The 15,775-nt window shown below is 41.8% G+C and overlaps 1 protein-coding gene across 4 annotated transcripts in view; it reads right to left on the bottom strand.

Moving 5' to 3' along the window:
• The window catches only part of CACNA2D1 (calcium voltage-gated channel auxiliary subunit alpha2delta 1), a 336,443-nt gene that overhangs the window by 140,188 nt on the left and 180,480 nt on the right, over nt 1–15,775 (bottom strand). For all 4 annotated transcript variants that reach the window (XM_039353434.1, XM_039353435.1, XM_039353436.1 and 1 more), the window contains exon 5: nt 4,684–4,728. In XM_039353434.1, coding sequence (XP_039209368.1) covers nt 4,684–4,728 — 45 coding nt within the window. The remainder of the gene's footprint in view (nt 1–4,683; nt 4,729–15,775) is intronic.

The raw sequence follows: 15,775 nt of genomic DNA, 5'->3' as shown, positions 1-15,775 counted from the left end.
GAAACCTCTCCCTTTCCTCTCAGTGTGCCTGGCTCAAGAATTCTGGGAGTTGAAGTCCACGAGTCATAAAGCGGCCTAGGCCAGGGGTAGGCAACCTTGGCTCTTTTATGACTCATGGACTTCAACTCCCAGAATTCCTGAGCCAGCATGGCTCAGCTTGGAAACCTCTCCCTTTCCCCTCAGCATGGCTGGCTCGGGAATTCTGGGAGTTGAAATCCACGAGTCATAAAAGAGCCAAGGTTGCCTACCTCTGGTATAGGGTCTCCTATTTGAGTAGGGAGTTGGACTAGAAGACCTCTAAGATCCCTTCCAACTCTGTTATTCTGTTACAGTATATATCAGAAAGTGCTTTAAATCACACGATCTTTTTTAGACATTTGCATGAATATCTTATTTGCATAAAGCTTCACTACTTTTCTTGAAAAAGGAAGAAAAACTGAGCTCCTTAATTAATTAAAAAGATGACTTTGGACAGCTCTTTAAAAAAGTTTCCTGCATCTACATCGCATCTAATTTTCCATGTCCACTCTGCAATTCATATTTCTATAATTACCTTGCTTTCTTGCTCGCTACTTCTTTAATTATCTGGCATCAGCATCACATGCCACAGAGATACGATCCATCTGAAATCCCATTTTACAGCTAGGTGCAAATGAAGCGTGGTGATCTGACTAAAGTTTTTTTTACAGAAACTTTGCTATTAGTTTATCCGCCCACATCGTATTTTAAAATAGCAGGCTGCGTTGTTGGGAGGGGAAAATAATTTCCAACTTTAAAACAAAAACTGTCAAACTCTAAATAATTGGAGTTGCAGTCCTATATCCCTGGGTGCTGCTCTTGTACAATGTAGACATGGCAGCTGTCATGACAAACTGTGATGTCAAAATGAGGTCTGTCATGAGATCATCAGGTAAAGGATTCTACCTATAATTTGCATCACAACCTCCAACAGTAATATTTAAATCCAATCCTTTTGTCTTCTGACATCAAGGTCCTACAACAGTGGTGGTGAACCTATGGCACGGGTGCCAGAGGCGGCACTCAGAGCCCTCTCTGTGGGCACACGCGCCATCGCCCCAGTCCTAGGCCTTCAGCTGGGTTTTATAAAACCTTTTCACTTTAGGCCTCCACCGCCTAAAAATAAAAGGTTCAATCAATCAATTTCAACTTCTTGCGGGGGGAAAAAAAAAGAACTTGCAAAGTTGGAACTGATTGATTGAACTTTTTAGTCCCACCCAGTCTGCCATTAGCACCGCAGCCATGCCCACCCAATGGGCCACGCCCACCCAATGGGCCACACCCACCCAATGGGCCACACCCACCCAATGGGCCACACCCACCCAGCACTCGACGATGCATAAGTGGGTTTTGGGTTGCAGTTTGGGCACTCAGTCTCTAAAAGGTTTGCCATCACTGTCCTGCAAGGACCTTTGGTTAGATGTAACGTAAGGGAAATATGATTTTCCTTCCCACATCAGGAAAGAATTTATAAAAGAGAGGATAGAGAGTCTCAGAAAATAGACAATCTCCATAAGCTGAGAGAAAGAGAGAGAAGGAGAGAAGGAGAAAGAGAAGGAGAAGGAGAAGGGTTACATTAAGACAGGGGTCTTCAAACATGGCCCTTTTATGACTTGTGGACTTCAACTCCCAGAATTCCTCAGCCAGGCACACATGCCTGGCTGAGGAATTCTGGGAGATGAAGTCCACAAATCATAAAAGGGCCACGTTTGAAGACCCCTGCATTAAGAGGTGGGTGTGATGGCCCCATGAACCACTCTAACAGACTGATCTGATTGAAAGAACAATTTTTTATTTCCTCCCTGCAGGAAAGAAAATGCAGAATTGGTTTTAAGCTTGGAGGACCGCATGCAGCATATATGAAACAAAGCCTGTGGCTTGGGGTGGTTTTTTATTATTATTTTAAAGACTATAAATCTTTCCAACTACCAGTTGGGGGTTGACTTTTTTCTACAGTTGTGCAAACATACCCATAATAGCATGTCCTAACTTGGTAATCAGCCTCACCTGAATGTTCAGGTCCGAATGTTCTCGAACAAGACATTTTATGTACTACCTAATTACATCTGGATTAGGATTAATACTCTGTGAAATTCTGTTCTGTTCCTTTTGGTTTGGTTTTGCAAAACTTTCCCCTTATGGGTCAACCATACAATGAGACAGTGCACTTGCAGGAAGTCTAGTTCACACTGGAACCTATTTATGTGTATAATTAAAAAAATTAACCTACTATTCAATATTAAAAGAACCACTCCCAGTGGAACAGTTTAGCAGCAAACAGCTCGTTCCAAATACAAGAGAGGAAACCACCCCAAACACAAGACTTCTTGTGTTTTTTTTCTGAAATTTATTTATTTTTCAGGTTTATAGGCTGCTTTAGAATATCTGTTTATTTCTCAACCATCTTCTGAAGTGCCCAGTTTGGTTCTCCTAAAAGCGATAGACCACACAATGCAAAGCTTTCAAGGCGTTATGCTGGGAAACCGCTTGGAATGTATTGTGGCTGTGTCTCATCTCATCGCACTCATGTCAAGAAGAGAGATGGGACAAGGCCAACTTGCCACAGTCAACTCGCCAACTCACCGTGGGACAATTCGCGAGGGATCATTTAACAATTCTATTTAATTATTTAAAATAAAATTTAAAAAATATTTTAATTGTGACCATTCACATTTCGTTCTGACCCCGTGTCGCATCCATTTTTCAGTGATTCTATTTCTTTAATGTTCATGGAACCCTTGTCCTGCAATGAGTGGGCTGTGGCAAGTTGATCGCAGCAAAATGGCCAATGCGAATTGTCATAGAATCCAGGGCTCTTTTATGACTCGTGGACTTCAACTCCCAGAATTCCTGAGCCAGCATGGCTCAGCATGGAAACCTCTCCCTTTCTCCTCAGCGTGGCTGGCTCAGGGATTCTGGGAGTTGAAGTCCACGAGTCATAAAAGAGCCAAGGTTGCCTACCCCTGCCCTAGCAGTCCATGAGTCATAAAGCAGCCTAGGCCTAGGCCAGAGGTAGGCAACTTTGGCTCTTTGATGACCCGTGGACTTCAACTCCCAGAATTCCTGAGCCAGCCATGCTGAGGGGAAGGGATAGGTTTCCATGCTGAGCCATGCTGGCTCAGGAATTCTGGGAGTTGAAGTCCACGAGTCATAAAAGAGCCAAGGTTGCCTACCTCTGGCCTAGACCCTGTCAGAAGCACCTAAGCACTTCCAGATTGAAAGGGTCAGCTGGTGACATCACCGTTGCCTAGGGGACACCCAGTTGGAGGCTCCTATCGTGTCCCCAGCAGGAGCTGGAGCGAAGCACAGGAGCTCACCCAGCCCACGGCAGCACTTGGGTCTCAAACGCGGGCTTGCTAACCTCCTGCCCAGCATTCTACCCACGCAAGGGATTGTGCTCCTCTCCTGTGTCTCCTGCAAGATAACTTTAAATCTTCTGTTTTCACAGAGCATTTTAATAGGAATTTGTTGAGGCTTTTGGGGGGGGTGTCTCTCCAAAGGAAGCAAAATGAAACTGGTAGTACTAATATAAGAGAATATTTGTATCTCAGAGTTGAACTGTGAGATCCTTGGTGCTTTCTGAGCTTGGTGGTTTTCTTGCAAATGTTTCATTGCCCAACTAGGTAGTAGTAGTAATAGTAGTAGTAGTAGTAGTAGTAGTAGTAGTAGTAGTAGTAGTAATAACAATAACAACAACAACAACAACAACAATAATAATAATAATAAAGTTGGAAGGGACCTTGGTCATCTAGCCCAACCCCCTGCTCAGGCAGGAAACCCTATACCATTTTGGACAAATGGCTGTCCAGTCTCTTCTGCAAAACTTCCAGCATTCACCACTTCTGGAGGCAGATTGTTCCACTGGTTAATTGTTCTAACTGTCAGGAAGTTTCTCCTTAGTTCTAGGTTGCTTCTCTCCTTGATTAGTTTCCACCCATTGCTTCTTGGCGCCTTGGAAAATAGCTTGACTCCCTCTTCTTTGGGGCAGCCCCTGAGATATTGAAACACTGCTATCATGTCCCCCCTCGTCCTTCTCTTCATTAAACTAGACATCCCCAATTCCAGCTACTGTTCCTTATATGCTTTACCCTCCAGTCCCCTAATCATCTTTGTTGCTCTTCTCTGTACTCTTTCTAGAGTCTCAGCATCTTTTTTACATCACGGTGACCAAAACTGGATGCTGTATTCCAAGTGTGGCCTTACCAAGGCCTTGTAAAGTGGTATTAACACTTCACATGATCTTGATTCTATCCCTCTGTTAATGCAGCCCAGCACTGTGTTGGCCTTTTTGGCAGCTGCAGCACATGGCTGGCTCATATTTAAATGATTGTCCACTAGGACTCCGAGGTCCCTCTCACAGTTACTACTATTGAGCAAGGTACCCCCTATATTATATCTGTGCATCTGGTTTTTCTTGCTTAAATGTAGCACTTTACTTTTTTCACCATTGAATTTCATTTTGTTAGACAGCGCCCAGTGTTCAATTCTGTCCAAGGAACATCATCAGTGTTGGCAGGGAGTGGGGTTTGCCCTGGTGTTGTTCCCTAGTTTGGTAATGAAATGTTTACAGTCACCAAGCTCAGAGAGCACCAAGGACCCCAATGAAAATGGTAGTGTTAAGGGAGTTGCAGCTTTTTCAGAGTTGTTTTCCAAAACGTTACTTACATCATTCAGGTCTTCTTTTGCATTGTAGTAGACAATATCATTCGTCTGTGGAAGAAAGAGGGGAAAAAAGAAAGAAGCAGGGTGAACCTTTAAATATTAACAGCCCAAAGAAGTAGTGAAAGTGTTACCGAACTTTGCGATGCACTGCGACTTTTTTTTTTATTTCTCAGCCAAGCTTCCCTTTAAATGGCATATGAATACGCATGAAAAGCCATTTCTTTCTGCTTACCTGGTCTCAGCCCTTATTATTAACTTCTCAACATCAGCTATCAAAAATTATGCTGTGCGGTAGTTTAAGGGGAAAGGGAACATATCAACAACAATTTAACAAGTGCAGCAAGAATAGTTTGAGTGCTGTAAAATTAGGCAACAAGCAAGCAGGAAAATCTCCCATTCAGGGGGATGTCAGATGCATTGATTAGCAATCAGTTAAGTCCACCCATTCAGAGTCAATTGAACGGACCCTTTAAAGTACAATTCTGAAACTCCGGCACAGAAAAAAAAACACCATAGCTTAGAAAACTTATTGACATAATCAACATATTTACTGGGAAACAAATTCTGTTATCCATAAAAGAAAATATTTGTAGTTGAGGGTTGACATGAGGGGTCGTTGGTGCTCTCTAAGCTTGGTGGTTTTCTTGCAGACATTTTATTACCCAACGAGGTAACATCATCAGTTCTACTTTAGTTGAGTAATGAACTATCTTTCTTTCTTTCTTTCTTTTCTTTCTTCCTTTCTTCCTTTCTTTCTCTTTCTCTTTCTCTCTTTCTTTCTTTCTTTCTTTTCTTTCTAGCATCTATCTATCTATCATCTATTTATTTCCAATGAAAGAGAATATTTGCAGCTCAGGGTGGATCCATGGGGTCTTTGGTGATCTCTAAACCTGATTGTGTTCTTGCAGATGTTTCATTACCAACTGGGTAACATCATCAGTTCTACGAAGAAGATATTCTTTAGTTGGATAATGAACTTTCTTTCTTTCTCTCTCTCTCTCTCTTTCTTTCTTTTCTTCCTTCCTTCCTTCCTTCCTTTCTTTCTTTCTCTTTCTCTTTCTCTCTTTCTTTTTTTCTTTCTCTCTAGCATCTATCTATCTATCATCTATTTATTTCCAATGGAAGAGAATATTTGCAGCTCAGGGTGGATCCATCTCTAAACCTGATTGTTTTCTTGCAGATGTTTCATTACCAACTGGGTAACATCATCAGTTCTACGAAGAAGATGTTCTTTAGTTGGATAATGAACTTTCTTTCTTTTCTTCCTTCCTTCCTTCCTTTCTTTTTCTTCCTTCCTTCCTTCTTCTCTCTCTCTCTCTCTTTCTTTCTTTCTTTCTTTCTTTTCTTTCTAGCATCTATCTATCTTTCTATCTTCTATTTATTTCCAATGGAAGAGAATATTTGCAGCTCAGGGTGGACCCATAGGGTCCTTGGTGCTCTCTAAACTTGGCTGTTTCCTTGCAGATGTTTCGTTACCCAACTGAGTAACATCACCAGTTCTAGAAGTGAGCGGGTTTTGCAGAGTGGGAGAGAAAGAGGAAGAAGAGGAAGAAGAAGAGGACTGAGGGTCCTTGATGCTCTCTGAGCTTGGTGGTTTTCTTGCAGAGGTTTCATTACCCAATTAGGTAACATCATCAATGCCCGTAGGGTCTCCCTCCTAGCACTGATGATGTTCCCTAGCTGGGTAATGAAACGTCTGCAAGGAAACCACCCAAGATCAAAGAGGATCAGGACCCCACCATTATTTATATCCCACCTTTATTATTGTAAATATGCCTTCCTCTTCTTATTGATATAATTGGGGCAATAAAAGATGCTCTGATGGCAAATGTCCGTCTGGATTGGGGATACAATTCAATGACACCCCTCTTTTACCCCTTCTCCCTTCCTCAGCTCATTTTACACAGCAGACCCAAAAGTTTCTTGAAAACAATTAGACTGCTTTTGGGTGTCACGATTGCCCTCCAGTATGACAAATTGAGGCCAGATGGTTTTTGGTTAGGACAGGTGGATCGCAGCTCAGTTCCCTTAATCTGCCACAGAACTTGGACTTTGCCCAAATCCTGTGGACAGCCTATATAAATAAAGTTCATTAAAAAAAAATAAGTAATATAGCTGAACTCAAACTAAGCGTAAATAATGGATTTGATTTGGGAAGAAATATTCTAGCTATCTAGTTCTGATTACGTTAAGGAGACCGTGATGGGCTCGCTAATTATTTTTTTAAAGGCTATATGCTAATAAAAGATAATGACAGCTTAAAATCTATGTAAAGCATCGGGAGCTGCCGCTCGGAGAGGTGTAATCCACGAACTAGATACAAACAAATCGTTGATATAATTTCCTATATTAAACCGATAGTTAATGACTGTACAGAGGTTTCAAATAGCATTCATTTGCCATGCTTCAAATCTCGTTTGCAAATATTACTTGCGAGAGGCATGATATAAGCTTGCATCATTAAAAATGAATAAATGATGATTTCTAAGATCATCTGAATTCATTGTTTCCATCCAATGCCCCTAATTTGTTCTCAGTCAGAACAGAGCTGGAAGGGACCTGGGAGTCATAGTGCAGGGCTTTTCAACCAGTGGTATGGGTACCACCTGTGGTACATTGGCACCTGGCAGATGGTACGTGACCATCCTAGAAAAGTGATAGTGGGGAAGGGGAATGAGCTGAACCGGTGGCAGCAACGCACAAGCCTGAGCGAGAGACGGTTGGAGCTATGGGGCTGTCAGGGCTCAGCAGAAGCGCCAGGATCAGTGCTTCTTTGGGACTGTCAGGGTTCAGTGGAAGTGCCAGGATCAGCACCAGGCTCCAGCTGGAGCTTGGCGCTGATCCTGGCGCTTCTGCTGAGCCCAGAAGACGCACCAATCAGCTGGAATGTTACAGCCTCTCCAGAGTCTTGTGATTTACATTCAGATGCTTGGCAACTGATACATATTTATGACGGTCACAGTGTCCCAGGGTCATGTGAAGTGACCAAAACCTGCTGCAACCACCCAGCAGATGGAGGGAATAAAAACTAAACACCCCCCACCCCACCCCCACTGCCAATCCTCAACAGAAATGCTCACAACAATGAAAAAAGGAGGAAGAGTGCCGCCAAGTGGGCAGGCAGGTGTCTTGCTCGGCTGTGGCTTGGGGGGCACTTTTTTCAGTGCCATTGTAACTTCAAACAGTCACTAAGCGAACTGTTGTAAGTCGAAGACTACCTATACTTCATCACTTTTTTCCTTTTTGGGGGGGGTCATCAAGTTTTTGACACTTTGCTAGGCGACTGGTGGTACTCAGATGTTGCCATATCCTAAAAGTGGTACAATGGGCGAAAAGGTTGAAAAACCCTGTTCTAGTCCAACCCCTTGCTCAGGCAGGAGACCGTAAACCATTCCAGACAAATGGCTGTCCAGTCTCTTTTAAAAGCCTCCAGTGATGGAAGTACTTACAACTTCTGGAGGCAAGTCATTCCACTGGTTAATTGTCCTCACTGTTAGGAAGTTTCTCCTTAATTCCAGCTTGCTTCTCTCCTTGATTAGTTTCCATCCCTTGCTTCTTGTCCTGCCCTCTGGTGCTTTGGAGAATAATTTGACCCCCTCTTCTTTCTGGCAACCCCTCGAATATTGGAATACTGCAATCATGTCCCCCCTACTCCTTCTTTTCTCTAGACTGGCCAAACCCAATTCCTGCAACTGTTCTTCATATGTTTTAGTCTCCAGGCCTTTAATCACTTGAGTTGCTCTTCTTTGCACTTTTCCCCCCAAAGTCTCAACATCTGTTTTGTAATGGGGTGACCAAAACTGGATGCAGTGTTCCAGGTGTGGCCTTACAAAAGCTTTATTAAGGGACACTAATACTTCACGCGATTTTGATTCTATGCCTCTCTTTATACAACCAAGGATTGTATTGGCTTTTTTGGCTGCTGACTCACGTTTAAGTGATCATCCACTAGGACTCCAAGGTTCCTCTCACAGTTACTGTTTTTGAGCCAGACAACCATTTGTCTGAAATGGTATAGGGCAGTGGTGGTGAACCTATGGCACGGGTGCCAGAGGCGGCACTCAGAGCCCTCTCTTTGGGCACGCATGCCGTCACCCCAGTCCTAGGCCTTCAGCTGGGTTTTATAAAATCTTTTCACTTTAGGCCTCCGCCGCCATGTGCAATAAAAAAAAAGGTTCAATCAGTCAATTTCAACTTCTCGCGGGGAAAAAAAAAGATCTTGCAAAGTTAGAATTGATTGAACCTTTTAGTTCCCACCCAGTCTGCCTGCCAACACTGCTAATATTGAATATTCTTGCTTTGACAAAATATGCAGAACTGTCTGGTATTTTTAGAGTTAATTCAGACGACAGAGAAAAGGGAGGGGAAATAACAAAAGCCCGGGAAGAGGAACAGGAAGGGAATCTCTGCCCTCTGGGCTAATTGGAAGATGTGACTTGTGACTGCAAGATAAGGGAGGGGCTTAGCAAGAAAAGTTAGATGCCAGCAAGAGGAATTCAGATTCTGGCATAAACCTCCATGATGTGCCATCAATTTGTAACACTGGTAATAAAGGCTTTAGGATAAACATGCCTGGAAGTTCTTTGAAGTGTTTCATTAGTCGGAACCATGACACTGCCATTACCACCACAGCCACACCCACCCAATAGGCCACACCCACCCAATGGGCCACACCCACCTGGCACTCAACGATGCATAAGTGGGTTTTGGGTTGCAGTTTGAGCACTCGGTCTCTAAAAGGTTCGCCATCACTGACCTAACCTATACTTGCACCTTTGGTTTATTCTGCCGAAGTGTAAAAGTTTGCTTTCCTCCACATTAACATTGAGGAGAAATGTTCTGTTTCTTATCACTTTCACTTTCTACCAATTAGAGGTTGATAAACCTAAGCTTACTGTTTGCCAATGCAAGTGAGGGCAATCTTACTGCTACTAGAACCTCAAACTAATTAGCAGTACGTTGATCTTTCTGAGCCACCTGGTGGGTCAAACTCAGAAAAGCAATTTGCGACTTGGCAGGTGGCTTGCCAAAGGAACAATAGCAATAAAGTTTTTATTTCTTTTTTAACCTTGCAACACTAGGGACAGGAAACCAAGATATTCTCATCAGCTGGTTGAACAAGGACTGCAGGAATTAATAGGACCACTAGATGGCAACAAAGAGATATCAAAAAAAAACCTCTAAACTCTCCTTGCCACCTAGCGGCCATTTGGAGTATTACACACACCCCATTCAATATTTAAAAATTCTGATCTATAGTGATCTATGATTGTTTAGATAACCTTTATTGTCATTTTTCCCCCCGTGGGCACAACGGCACACCTTAAAAATGAAATTTAGTTGCTTGCTCTCAAAGTGTACACATACTAACACACATTTAAAACATACTATATACAATGTATGTATGGACCTACACTATCTCTTGGGAACTTCTGGCGCATGATCAACCGACATGGCGCACCTTGGTGTACCAGGGTTGCCAGACATATGAACACAGAAGGACAATCTTGGCACAAGAAAAGTGAGCACTCCACAAAGCCAGAGCTGCAAATGCTGAATTAACAATGTCTACATTTCTTTGTTCAGTATGTAGCAGAACATTCCGTGCTAACATCGGTCTTATTAGCCACCTACGGACACATCGTTGATGGCCCATAACCCACAAGATGTCAAGGTCTTCATCAAAATTGATGGACGAACGAACCGATTGTCATTTTTCCCCCATGGGCACAACGGCACACATTAAAAAATGAAATTGAGTTGCTTGCTCTCAAAGTGTACACATACTAACACATATTTAAAACATACTATATACAATGTATGTATGGACCTACACCCTTACAGATAAAAATTGTAATAAAGATTGTAATAAAGATTTGATTGATTGAAATATTCTGATTCTCCACTCCTGAGAAATTTTTTTTTCAATCTTTGGAGTAGGGAATATGAGGGGATCAGAGGTGAAGACCTATGCCTGAATGTCTTGTAATGTTCAAGAGATGGTCAGGTTGCCTCTATTTTTATTTTTAAATAATGTTTTTATATTGAACAGGAGAAAGGTGTAATAATCCATTCCAGATTGACGCTCATATTAGAACTGGCTTTCAAATCGGTGCCAAGATTGACATGATAAGAAGAAAACACAGTAATTTCACTAAAAACACAAAAGCTCAGATATCCAATAAAGCGGTTTGTCAGCGTTAAAAGGAAGAAGGAATCCTGTCAAACAATAAGCATTCTCTTTCTCTTTTGCACATTAAGCTGCCAATTCAGAATTTCTGCATGTCAGTTGAAAAGAGAATTGAAATCTCATTGATATCATCTATCAAGGCCGTGCTTTGTAATGTTATTTATTTATCTTAGTGCAATCCATAGGTATAAAAAAGGTCAACTGAAAATCTATTCTTGTGGTTAGATTTGTGATGCAGGAAAAAAAAAAACTACTAGTAGAACATAATTATCAAGATGAGTTACAGTCGTGGCCAAAATGGTGGAAACCTTTTGGGAGAAGTGTACAGTAGAAATGCCACCTTTGGTTAAGTGTCCATCCATTTTTCTTCTAATTTCTTTATAACTGTAACCTTGTTCACTTAATAATACTACTTTACATCGCTTTCTGGGTGACCATCAACTCTTTGCACCATTACTTTAATTTTATTACGTTTTACAAGCTCCCTAAGTGAAAGAACATAGAAAAACCCCAACCAACTTGATAACAATCACATAACACACCGACAAATGTCCTCCTCTCAGCTTCAATACATGACATCAATCACTGAATCCTACTGTGATCTGATTGGCTCCTTGCCAAAACAAGATGACACCTGATTGGCTCTCTAAACGCTCATGCTCATTGGCTACAATCAAAGGAAGGAAAGCTACCTGATATCAACCTAAGCAAGTTGGGCTTCCTTTTTCTGGTTATTTGGCTATAACTTTTCATAAAATACAGTACAGGTAATTGAACAAACTATGTTGCATTACATTCTCGATTAAATTATCTTTCCATTGATATATAATTTTATGGTACTACTCCCCCCCCCCAAAAAAGTGGTGTTATTAGCCATCAAACCTCAAAAATACACTTTTCCCAAAAGGTTTCCACAATTTTGGCTACTGCTGTACATTAATGGCCCTGTTCCCCTTTAATCTAATGTTTTAAATTGGTGAACATTGCAACAACTTTGCACAGCATTAGAGGAAGGGTCCCCAGCCTCCAGTTTGTGGACCGGCACCGGGCCACAACTTGCCAGAAACCAGGCTATGGAAACAAGTGAAACCCCATCCACAGGATGCACACATATGTGAAACCACACCCCCTCTGGTCCACAGAAAAACCTCTCTCCTTGGTCCCTGATGCCCAAAAGATTGGTGGACGCTGGGTTAGAGAATGGCTTTGTCACTGAAGAATTTGTTATTGCTACCTATACACAAGAATCTGGTGGACTAATTAGGTCAAAACTAAATTGGCGCTAGATAAGGCTCAGAAGAATTCATGGTGGGCTGGAATTGGGTCTGTTGTGGCGACGCATCGACTCCAAACTAATGACATATTTAACTCCGCCTTCCAGCTCAGCTTGCTCATCTCCTACAGGTGAGACTCTTGGAAGCAAAAGGGGTGAGTGTGAAAAATATCTCCCCTTCTACTTCCTCCATAATATACGTTTCCATGGTCAATTGCCAAAAAGAGAGAAAGTAGGAATTTCCAACAAAAATTGTGAAGCAATTCCAAAGAAGCCTGAAATGTTCTAGACCAGTGGTTCTCAACCTGTGGGTCGGGACCCCATTTGGGGTCGAACGACCATTTCACGGGGGTCGCCAAACAACGCAGTCCGCCATTTTTCCCCCTTTTCCTTAGCTGTGCCACTCCCTTTTATTCTATTGGCTTTTGAAAGACAATAGAATAGACTCCCTTGAATAGAGTCTAATTCTATTGGCTTTCCAAAGCCAATAGGAATTGTCCAGGCTGTCTCTGCCCTGCTGAGCCCGCCAAAAGTCCCATTCTGCAAACGGTGCTGCACCAGTTGAGTAGTCCTCAACTTACGACCGGTTGGAGGTCGCGGCGTTAAAAAGGTTGAGAACCACTGCTCTAGACGGTTCCGTTTCCAATCTACTGCCGTGCTCTTCTCAAATAAGTCAGAACAGAACAGCAAACAGTTGTAAACTTAGAACTTCTCTGTCAAGTAAATGTTGCTCTTATTACTATTCTTTAATATTTAAGGACACTGGTTTCTCATCAGAATTTGCTAATTTCACCAAAGCCTCTCCTTTTTTTTAGAAATTGGTCTTCAGGAACCTAGTAAGATAATATAATATAAAAGAGTACTAATATAATTTCCTGGCAAGCCTTGTCAATTAACAGGATGAGATGAGAGAGTCTACAAATATTAGGACTTTAAAAATGAAAGTTTTTAACAAATAGAAGCTCATAAAATGTCCCATACTTTCAACAGAATTAAAGCTTTATAGGGTTCCTATCAAAAGTATATCCACTCACTGTTAATTCAATGATTAACTGGATTAATAGTAAGCATAAACCCATGAATATTTATCTCCACATCTTATGGCAGAATCAAATTCAAGTTGAACAGAGGATTGCAATAATCTCATTTCTATAGGGGATTTGATTCACCATAGATCAGTATCACTACAAATGGACCACTTGAAAATCTGTGCAACTCTCAAAATTCCTTGGCCAGCATGCTATTAACATGAAATAACTAATAACAAAGTACTAATATATTTAGTAGTAATAAAATAACATTTTGAATTAATCTCGGTTTGAGAACTGTCCATTACATAGTCCCGAAACCACCGAGATATAGTATTTTGCATACTCAGTTGGATTAATTTGTAAATTAAGCCAGCTTTTCATATGAAATTACTTAATATCCCCAATAAACTTTTGAAAATCTTTACCATTACACTGTTTTTTTTCTCTAAATTTCAGTTTCCAATTAAAAGGATAATCATATATGCTTTAGTAATAACAGTTCTAGGCTCTCCTATCTTTTAAGAAAAACAAAATTTGGACTGTAAAAAGAGGGTTCATTTTGGCTGGATTTTACTTCTGAAAGAAACATGAAATTGAATGGGAAACAAAATCTATTAACACATTTCTGGAAAAAAGTCCAGGAAGTTGTGGACATTAAATGAATCAACTGCATGAAAAAAAAACATGGAGATAAAGTTCTTGTTGAGACTTCAGGATGCTTCCCAGTGGTGGGATTCAGCCAGTTCGCACCAGTTCAACAGAACCAGTAGCTAATTTTTTGCTGCCCAGACCAAGAATAGACTTCCGGAAGTGGCATCCACACAGAGAACTGGTTGTTCACATATCTATCTGATAGATAGATAGATAGATAGATAGATAGATAGATGGATGGATGGATGGATGGATGGATGGATGGATGGATGGATGACAGATAAATAGATAGATGGATGGTTGGATAGATGGATGGATGATAGATAGATAGATAGATAGATAGATAGATAGATGACAGACAGACGGACGGACGGACGGATGGATGGATGGATGGATGGATAGTATTTCAGATGCTGAGAAAATCTGCATTCCTGGTCATAAGAAAAGTCAAGGCAAAGCAGATAGGTCTGGTTTTGCTCCTACATTTAATTGTAGACATGTCAACCTGCATTTGTGTTCTTCATGACAATTATTTTAGGAGGCACAAATGATAGAAGACCAAACATACTATGCTATAGATTTTTGTGAATTGCTCTCCGTGTCTTAATTATCACACAAGGATGATAATCTTTTCTTTTCAAATTCCAATTAACCTTTGCCAAAAAATTAATGTGTGTCCAATTGGTCCATGTCACAGCAAGCAGAGGCAAAACCCTTGAGTTGCACTGAAATATTTACAGGCTGCGCTGCCAGTAGCCATATTCTGTCAAAGTGCCACCTCACGACTGTCATAAAACTGAGGCTTTTCTTATGCAAAATTCCCAGGAAGGGCTTTAGAAGAGCAGCTATCAAAATAGACATAGTTTTATAGCATCCCCATATCCCTTTTTTTAAAAAAAATGATAATGGTTTGGAAGAAAACTATATAGAGAAATTCCATACATCACCACTAACTTTTAATCCATTTAGCCCAGTGGTTCTCAACCTTTCTAATGCCGCGACCCCATAATTCAGTTCCCCATGCTGTGGTGACCCCCAACCACTTATACATCACTGGGTGCCAGGGGCTTGGCCAGAGAAAAGGGGGGGAAAATGGCGGACTGCGTTGTTTGGCGACCCCTGTGAAATGGTCGTTTGACCCCAAATGGGGTCCCGACCCACAGGTTGAGAACCACTGATTTAGCCCAACTCTACCCTCAACCCTACAAAATAGATCAGACAAGGAAGCCATAGAGGTTAGCATTATAGATAGCCCTTGACTTAACAACCGTTCGTTTGGTGACCAAAGTTAAAATAGGAGTGAAAAAAAAGCGATTTTTGAATGGTCTTTTCACCTACGAAAGAGTAGTCTGCTAGTATTGGATTCAGCTAATTTTTTTCAGGGCTGAATGGGGGCGGGGGGAGAATCAGATAAAGAATCGGATAAAATGAGGAAGGAAAAGGTATTTCAAAGGAAGATGGAGGGAGGGAGCAAGGAAGATGGAGGGAGGGAGGGAGGGAGGGAAGAAGGAAGGAAGGAAGGAAGGAAGGAAGGAAGGAAGGATGGAGGGAAGGAAGGAAGGAAGGAAGGAAGATGGAGGGATGGAGGGAGGGAGGGAGGGAGGAAGGAAGGAAGGAAGATGGAGGGATGGAGGGAGGGAGGAAGGAAGGAAGGAGGAGGGAGGGAGGGAGGGAGGGAGGAAGATGGAGGGAAGAAGGGAGGGAGGGAGAAAGGAAGGGAGCGAAGGAGGGAGGAAGGAAGGAAGAAGGAGAGAGGGAGGGAGGGAGGAAGGAAGATGGAGGGAGGGAGGGAAGAAGGAAGATGGAGGGAAGAAAGGAAGGAAGGAAGGAAGGAAGGAAGGAAGGAAGGAAGGAAGGAAGGAAGGAAGGAAGGAAGGAAGGAAGGAAGGAAAGAGAGTCAAGGTTCCATTATCAGTAACATTTTATGTCAGACGTGTCTAAATTTATCTG

Source organism: Crotalus tigris, unplaced genomic scaffold (assembly GCF_016545835.1).
Source record: "Crotalus tigris isolate CLP2741 ecotype Arizona unplaced genomic scaffold, ASM1654583v1 scf7180000018523.1292444, whole genome shotgun sequence".
In the NCBI taxonomy this organism is placed as follows: Eukaryota; Metazoa; Chordata; class Lepidosauria; order Squamata; family Viperidae; genus Crotalus; species Crotalus tigris.
Note: the sequence above shows the minus strand (reverse complement) of the source record. Positions and strands in the feature narration are given on the sequence as shown.